Genomic DNA, 9,017 nt, shown 5'->3' with positions numbered 1-9,017 from the left:
GTTGTTATAAGTTCTCTCAATGGAAAATATATGTTACTGTACTTTTTTATCATACTTAATATAATAGTAGACAATAGTACAAACAAAGATGAAGACATAATTATACGTGGAAAGTAGTATTATAGTGTATATATTTATTTATTTGGATGTTACAATAGATACTATCTTAATTGATTATCAACCCTTCATAAGATAGGTAATAATATTGTAATATGTGAAAGTTAATATATAAAGTAAATTTATATTTATTATGAATAATGTATAATACTTATTGGTATATATATATATATATATATATTTCATTTACTTGTTATGTATACTAAAAAAAATATATGTCAAAATGTAACACAAAATAAAAAATTAAATTATTTTTAAATTTTAAAGAAATAACTCACATTTTTCTATTATACTTGTATTTTTTTAGTAATTACATTTTAAAGAAACTAGTTTTTTCTATGAATATAAACTGTATTAAATGCATTGAAAAAAAACAATAATAATTGTGACACTTAATAATATTTTATTAAATAATAAGATTTGTGATATAAATTAGAAAAGATAATATACATTCAATTTGTTTTGTTGTTATTGTACTTTCGCAAATTTAATTCATTTAGTACCTAAATGATAAAGAAGACATAAAAAAAACAGTGAACAGGTATAATTATATACAATATTAAATTTATTAACAAAAAATTATACAAATTTATGGAAGTACAAAATTATGATGACATAAACAGAAAATTATGGATTTTTCCATATTTAATATGATTAAAAAATATAATTTAATACAGTGAATAAAAAAAATAATGACACTTGCTATTTTGTGGATATAAAATTATCATGTCATAAAATAGGAACAAACTTAGTTTGCTAAAATAAATGTCAAATATTAAAAATAAAAAATAAAAAGAAATTTATTTTTAATATAATATTTGAAAAATAAATTTCAATCATAAATTTGATAAACTTAAAAAACAATGATTTAATATAGTTTTTTTAGTTCATTCGTACTTCCTGAATTTAACTGTAGTTTCTAAAAACTTATAAGGAAGTAAAAATTACTTAAATTTACATTAAATATATTTAGTATTAATAAAGGTGATAAGAAATATTTAATGGACTTCATTTAGTATAGGATTATTATATCATACGCAATCATATATCACATTTAGGTTTTGATCGTATACTTAAATCAAATATGGTATTTAGGTATAAAATCAGTTTTTTATACAACAAATAATTTTAAAATATGGTATTTAGTTTCAAAATCAGTTTGTTGTAAAAACAATTTTAAGAAAAATTAGTTTTAAAATATGATATTTAGTTTTAAAATTAATTTCTTATAAAAAATAATTTTAAATTTTAAATTATAGTATTGAAATTTAAAATGAGTTCGGTCATAGAAATTTCGTTTCAAAAATTGGTTATTGGTATGTAGTGTGCGTCCTTGATATAAGTTGAAATCTGTCATATTCTTCTCTTTCCATTATTAAAATAAAAATAAAAATTATTGTATCATGGTATAGAATTTATTATTGCGAGGGAGTTGTATAACCTACATTGTTTCTGTTTTTTTTAGTCTAATATAAAAAATATTAATTAACTTAAGAAAATATTATAGAATTCAGTTTTAATATTTTAAAATTAAGTTCCGTTTTAATATAAGATATTTTTAAAATTTACATATAAAAATAAAAGATAAAATTGAAAATAAAATGTGTATATAATTTTTTTATCTTTTATATATTGTTATAGTTATAAGTTAAAGATATATTAATTTTCTTACACTTAGAGGGATATTGGTTTGAAATTTGTAATTAATTATTTTTGTTTGTTAAAAAAATATCACATCTTAAAATTACCCTGTAATTTCGCTTAATAAGTGTTTAATAAGTTCAAGTCTTTTTATGTGCCACTATCTTAACCACAACAGTATTATTTCACATGAAAATACTAGAGTTTCTAAAAGTTTGTTTCACCAAAAATGCAATGAAAGTGATAAAAAAAATGAAATAATTGAAGGGATTAAATTAAAGTAACAAAGATCCCAAGTTATCTATTTCAACTAAAAAAATATTTATGGATAGAATCAGTTAGTTCTTAACTATTTTAATCCAAACAAATGTGTTACCAGAGGAAAACAGTAACAACCTGCTACACATAACAAACCTGATACTTTTGTCTTGTCCCGCTGCACGTGAGCCATGCAACTCTCCTCACGTGACGACGTGGCACTCCCAGATTGGTAATCTCGTACGCGCAGCACCAGCATATTCGCCGAGTCTCAAACAAGCTCAAGAAAGAACCAAATCTTCTAATTCTCCACCTTACCTCGAGTCCCCTCGATCCCAAGGTGTGTCATGTGTGGGTGAGTGTGAGTGTGTGAATCACATCACAGTCACAATTTTGTATAACAAACAATTCAAAAACATTATGATATAAATATCAGTGCATTGCTTCCACATACATTACATTCACAGAATTTCTTTCCCTAACTGAGAGTCACTACTCAATATTCATATTCATCCGTTAATTTTTTTTTTTTCACCATTTGCTTAACCTTCATTTCGGATCAGATTCTCGGTAATTAACTTTAACTCCGTAGATATACCTTTTTTTCTTTGCATGTTCTGTTCGATGTGATTTTTGCCTTGGACCTATAGTTTTACGTCCTTCAACATTCTGTGAGTGAGTTTTAAGGCTTCCTCTTTTTCTATATTATCGAATTGAATTTGTAAATGTTATCATTCTCTATAGTTTAGCATTTGGTGGAAGAATCTTCTGTATTTGGATCTACATATAGTCTGGTTCATGATCACCGTGTGTCTGGATCAGAAGAGAGGGTAGGGTTTTGGATTGGGTTAGGTTGTTTGGTCTTTCTATGAAGCAAGCGATCAGGTTCATTACCTGTTTTCTTTTCCCGATAGGCCATTTTATTTGACGGCACTTGATTTGGTTTACGAAAATTTTGATAACTCGTTACAGTTATTCGATCTGTGTTGAGAGGAAAACGTTTAATCCCTTTGAAATTGGTGCAGGAGTTGAACTTTAAAGGTTTTTGCAATGGCGTCGAATTCTTCTGATGGAGATTCTAGTAAATCACCGAAGCAGCCTCCCCTGCCATCTCCCTTGCGTTTCTCCAAATTCTATCAGGTGTACAGTCGGTTTTCTATTTTACGGTTTTCTTGCCGTGTTGTTGTTCTTATTGTTATCTGGATCGTACAATTAAGATTTGTTGTTAATTACCTTGGTAGATTTTTTTTTTATTCAATGGTATATAGTTTTAACCATTTATTAAATGTGATAGAAAACAAAAGTAATGGATGAATTATATTGTTGAGTTAAAGTTTGTTCTGAGGAACCGCAAATCAGTACGATCTACTATTTTCATAGAATGCAGTCACCGAACCTTTAGAAATCGAACCATAGGAGCTTACCCTGCAAAATGGCTACAGCTCAATTGTTTTGGGGAGTATATACTGATAAATGAAACTGAGTTGTTTTTTTCATTTTTCTATTCTTTTTTGTATGCGTTAGGTTCAGAAGTATGTGTGTGCTAACAGGCATGCATCTTATGACAGTTGATTGAAATTTGTCGAGTGATTATAAACAGGGATTTTGCCAGAAAAAATCCTTAGTTTACGAAACATTTTTTCTGATGCCTTTTTTCACTAACAATTCTTTCATTATTGACTATAGTCTAACATGAGAATCTTGATCACGGGAGGAGCTGGATTCATTGGTTCTCACCTAGTTGATAGATTGATGGAAAATGAAAAAAATGAGGTCAGATAATTGTTTATTCTGTTTTTTAATACCTTTTTTCTTCCTTCTTCAACAATTATATTTTTTGTTGACATAACTTCTAATCAGGTCATTGTTGTCGATAACTACTTCACTGGATCAAAGGATAATCTCAAAAAATGGACGGGTCATCCCAGATTTGAGCTTATCCGTCATGGTATACTCTGCTTTTGTTTGCCATTCAACTATCTTATATATTAAATTGTCGTGCTTGTGGATGGGAAGTGATTTATATTAAAAGTTAGAAGGCTTCAAATGATCGTTCTATCAACAAAAGCCTTACAGTTTTTCACAACAAATTTCAGTAGTCATATTTCAGACTTCAGCTACTTCAGCGTTGCTCAGTTCGCTTTATACTATTCTCGAGCAACATTATCAGTGATACCTTAGCTTATTTTGTATAATATATTATGTTTAGAATGTCTTAAAATCTGTCTGAAAATCGATAATTCTGATGCACATTATCGTTATGATTCCTGTGTAGATATCACTGAACCTTTGATAATTGAGGTTGATCAGATCTACCATCTTGCATGCCCTGCATCTCCTATTTTCTACAAATATAATGCTGTGAAGGTATAGTTTTTATTCTTATTTTGTCTTCATTTCATTATCTTATGGTTGGCATGCTAACACACTTTTCTCAATTGCTGACGCTTTTGCTTTTAACGTTAATTTCATAGCCATTAGCCCATTATGTGGCTTTCTGCAATCTGCAGTATACTTATTCTACTTTAGTCATGTATCTATCATTATGCGCTTCCTGAAAGTTCTGGTTTTTTGCTGATCCTTGACAATTATCTAGTATGTCACGAAATAATAATTTTTGCAGACAATAAAGACAAATGTGATTGGCACACTGAACATGCTCGGGCTTGCAAAGCGAGTTGGCGCAAGGTTGGCAAATTTCTTCGGAATTCAATAATTTCAACTTCTATCACCTTTTCAATTTTATTTGGTAAAGTCTTAGTACTTATTTTATTTTCAGGATTCTACTTACATCAACATCGGAGGTATATGGGGATCCTCTTGAGCATCCCCAAAATGAAAGCTATTGGGGAAATGTGAACCCTATTGGTAGATGCTTTTATCTCTGTCTCCATCTCTATCTCGTGCTTCTTAAATGAGATTATATTCTGCCAATGATTGTGAAAGATATCTGCACTGTATAAACCATGGAAGCCTACTCTATCATTTAATTTTTGTATATATAGTTGCTTGGGGCTTGAATTTATTTTTCATGACAGACAATAAATAGTTGTGGACTTATGAAGCAAAAAGCGTTGAAATTTTAAAGTGTGTGTGGAACCTTACTTTTCCACATAATAATTAAGTATGTGATGCAAGGTTGACCATTTTGAGTCAATGAAATTCTTTTAATACAATATTTAGGTAGATGTGGTCTAAGCACTGGATTGCCATTGTTAGATACTAAGCTAGTGCACATAGAATTGCAAAATGAACAGATTGACGTCTTTAGTAACATATTGGGACCAATAAAGGTCTTTTACGACGAACTGGAAAAAAATCAGCTTCCACGTTTAACAACCCCTACAATGTGGGGAGAACTAAGTACAAAGGATCCAACCTACAACTAAGTCCATTTATGCAGGACTTTATTAGCAATAAATAGTAAACTGAATTGACTAACAAGAAATCGTAATATATCCTCCCCTAAACCTGATTATGGTCTAATCAGTTTAAGTTAGAAACTCGCAAACTCCCAGTATCTTCCTCAATTTCATGATTAGCTTGAGTGGTTAAGTTATTATGTCTTCCACTTCATTAAATGAACCACAATGTACCAGCTTCACCTTTCCATCATTGCTGAGGTTAATGGAACCGGACGTGGATATGCTTACACCACCCATGGAATACAAGAATTTTTAAAGCTCGATAGTAGAGCTATTGTCACAAAAATAATAAACTGAATTGACTAACAAAAAAACATCATCCTAACACTCATATGTCTACAGGAGTTCGTAGTTGTTATGACGAGGGAAAGCGTGTAGCTGAGACTTTAATGTTTGACTATCATAGGCAGCATGGCTTAGGTAATTTATGGTCTTCTTTTCTTCATAATTCCCTCTTGTTCATTGTAAGGTATAGTTGGTAGAAAATATTTTCTCTGCAATTTAACAGGTTGTTTGGTATTCTTTCAACATAGAAATACGTGTTGCAAGAATCTTTAACACGTATGGGCCGCGCATGAATATTGACGATGGGCGCGTTGTCAGCAACTTCATTGCTCAAGCACTTCGGTAATCAAAACTTCTTTTACTGTTTGTGGTTTATATGTTGCATTGTTATTTCTACACAGATCTCTTAATTATGGTTTTGGTTGCCGCGTTCAGGTCTAAAATAGAATATGTGATGCGCGCAACGCACTAGCATCAATTATTAATTTAATTATTTCAATGCCTTGATTTTGTAGACTAGCCCTGACTTCTTTTTCTGTCTTCACATTTCTAATTTGATGCTTACCTCACTATCTTTGGTTTGTTTTAGTGGTGAACCCTTAACGGTCCAGTCTCCAGGAACACAAACTCGCAGTTTCTGCTATGTCTCTGATCTGGTATATATTCCATAACCTATGCGCATATCTCTTGCATTGGGTTGATATTAGTATTTGCTAAGCTAATTATGATTTATTGTGATAAGGTCGATGGCCTTATCCGTCTCATGGCAGGATCCGACACGGGGCCAATCAACCTCGGAAATCCAGGTTACATTTATATTGCAAGGCCTGTTTATGCGTATCTTAACTGTTTCGAACTGAGAAAAGATCTTTAATTTCTTTCCCCTTATTTATTTTCCTCATTATCTTCCTTTTCAGGTGAATTTACAGTGCTTGAACTTGCTGAGACAGTTAAGGAGGTTAGTTCAAAGCTTAGTAGCGTTCTCTAGTTTCATTCATACTTGCGTTTTATGAGTGTTAAAGTGTGATTTAAAACTTGGTAACCTCGGGAGGGAGCTATTTTACGGGGAAGGTTGCATGTTTTCACAATACAAGATTAAGTCATGGCGTCTATACTAATACAGAATTCTCGGAATATGGTTTTTGTGGTTCATTTGCAGCTAGTTAATCCAGATGTAGAGATAAAAATGGTGGAAAACACTCCTGATGATCCCCGACAGAGAAAACCAGACATAACAAAAGCAAAGGAGTTACTTCAGTGGGAACCAAAGTTTCAGCTGCGAGATGGTCTGCCTCTAATGGAAGAGGATTTCCGTTTGAGGCTTGGAGTTGTCAAAAATAATTAACTTACATTTTTAAATCAAGCCAGAATGGATAGATAATAAGTGGGATGGATGGGTCTAAAATTTCACAATTTTCCTTTCATAATTATGACGACCGTACTCTTGGTTTTATTTGACCAAAAACACTGCAGCAATAGTCTGCAAATTTTGCCGGTAGTATTATTTACTGAGATAAAATTTCTATTGAAAAAAAAAGGAAAATCCCCCTCTTTGTAGTTCTCTTGTTACATGTATTCGTGATATGATGTTTAAGTAATCAGTCATACAAAACCATTGGTTTTTATTTCTTTTTTGTGTGCACCGATGGAGTTGTGATTGATTAGGATCAAACCTTTGGTGCCATTTAATATTCATGTTATTTTGGGTCAAAGCTTACTGAACATTTTTCTGGGTTCGGTGATCAGTGAACGTTTGACCTGCATTTTTATTAATGGACCACAATGAAAAGTCAGTTTAATGAATACCGACACTCATTGAGAATTTAGAAGTAAAAATCCTTGTTACAAATATTTTTTAATTTGAAAAAAATAATTGACTTAGTTTTGGCATAGGACGTTTCAATAAATTTGATAGAAATTTATTAATATTGTTTGTCACCCTGATTACTTTAAAATACTTACCATTTTTATCAATAACTAATTTATGCAGAAAATATACATTTAGTGGGATCTCACATTTCAATAATATTTATTTCATCAGCCAGAGTCAAACCTTGAAATCTTTAAGGGGTTACAATTAAATTCCCCTTCAACCTAAGCATATTTTAAAGTGGGATTTTCTCTATTTTTTTTAGTTAAAAAATCATCAACATATAAAATTATATGTTTTTATATTATTTTTATATGCCTGGTATTTTTAGTAGACTATCTCTTTTTATTTTCATTTTTATTATCCGTATATTAAATTTTAATAATATTTTAAAATTTAAATTGATCGATATTGTAACGTCCCATTTAATAGTTTTCATGCTACTAAAGAAAATATTAACATTATGATCCAACAAAGGAGGTAGTATGGATAAACAATTATAAAGTGCTGATACGGTCATCCAAAATAAGCATATAAATCCCTATCAAGTGGTATAGTCTATACAAGGAGAAGTCAGTTCATACAACTTAAACTCCAAGGATCTAACTCAAAAAGGTCACTACTAAAATTTCAAGCCAAGATCAGCTCCTATCTAGGAGAGGGGTTTTTTCATCTGGATTCGTCTCTGCTCACACCAACAGTAGGTGATCATTGCAAAGGAGAACACACAAGGAAACAAACATAAATAAGAAGGGTAAGCTAACTGAAATGAGAGAAAATCATACAGTTCACAGTATAAAAGTCATCCACAACACATAGCTCAATTATATAATTCTAGACTCGATATTCGAATTGTGTAAGCGACATTTGAGCTCTTGGTGGCTTGCACCTGTGAAGGTTCCCAAACTCTGCAGAGTTTGAGCACAAGGGGTTATCACCCAACCACTCATAGGGTAAGTCCCTTTCGCGTCTAAGACTTGATCAAGTCCAAATTATTGTTACTCCTCACGACATAATCCATTCTACTCTATCTGAGCGTGAATGATTATTGGAGTTTCAGAATACCAACCAATACGGATTCCTCACGTCCTTACACACACACACACACACACACTAATATTCTCTTCTATATTTCCTTTGAAATTCTATCTCAACCACATCTTCTCATAGTTCATATTCATCCAATTTCACCATTCTTAGTATCAGCGACAACATTCCAAACACATAGGAGACTAATTGCACAAAATCACTTTCAAACGTATAATTTCACCCTTTAAAACAGAACATCAAGTACCCCGTTGCAGTAGCTTTCGCTCAAGCTAGATAATCTAGTCTAAGCGAGAGTTCATCTCGCTCAAGCGAGTTAATCTCGCATGAGCGAGGCTATAGTGGCAAAAATTAAAAACCTGGGCGAACTCTCG

At 31.4% G+C, this 9,017-nt stretch overlaps 1 protein-coding gene across 6 annotated transcripts; it reads left to right on the top strand.

Annotated features, from left to right (window-relative positions):
- The first annotated feature begins 2,232 nt into the window (after positions 1–2,232).
- Positions 2,233–7,356, top strand: LOC114168936 (UDP-glucuronic acid decarboxylase 5-like). Of its 6 annotated transcripts, none has more exons than XM_085669427.1 (13): positions 2,233–2,356; positions 3,042–3,156; positions 3,703–3,789; positions 3,877–3,964; positions 4,292–4,383; positions 4,640–4,704; positions 4,796–4,884; positions 5,784–5,861; positions 5,975–6,068; positions 6,316–6,382; positions 6,469–6,532; positions 6,644–6,684; positions 6,886–7,356. In XM_085669427.1, the coding sequence occupies exons 2-13, from the start codon at positions 3,067–3,069 to the stop codon at positions 7,069–7,071; spliced, it is 1,041 nt and encodes a 346-aa protein (XP_085525553.1). In that variant the 5' UTR covers positions 2,233–2,356; positions 3,042–3,066; the 3' UTR covers positions 7,072–7,356. The 6 variants fall into 6 exon arrangements, with proteins under 6 accessions (XP_085525553.1, XP_085525555.1, XP_027909721.1 ...); XM_085669429.1 differs by having other exon boundaries at positions 2,348–2,371; XM_028053920.2 differs by lacking the exon at positions 2,233–2,356 and adding an exon at positions 2,392–2,586.
- The last annotated feature ends 1,661 nt before the right edge of the window (positions 7,357–9,017 follow it).

The sequence above is a fragment of the Vigna unguiculata genome, chromosome 11 (assembly GCF_037176805.1).
Source record: "Vigna unguiculata cultivar grain cowpea cultivar isolate G323 ecotype 2 chromosome 11, ASM3717680v1, whole genome shotgun sequence".
In the NCBI taxonomy this organism is placed as follows: domain Eukaryota; kingdom Viridiplantae; phylum Streptophyta; class Magnoliopsida; order Fabales; family Fabaceae; genus Vigna; species Vigna unguiculata.
This window is presented reverse-complemented; position numbering and strand designations above follow the sequence as displayed.

Coding starts and splice junctions, on each gene's coding strand:
- LOC114168936 (XM_085669427.1), top strand. CDS start 3,067: ATGGCGTCGAATTCTTCTGATGGAGATTCTAGTAAATCACCGAAGCAG. Junction 5,862..5,974: donor TCATAGGCAGCATGGCTTAG/GTAATTTATGGT, acceptor CTTTCAACATAG/AAATACGTGTTGCAAGAATC. Junction 6,383..6,468: donor TCTGCTATGTCTCTGATCTG/GTATATATTCCA, acceptor TATTGTGATAAG/GTCGATGGCCTTATCCGTCT.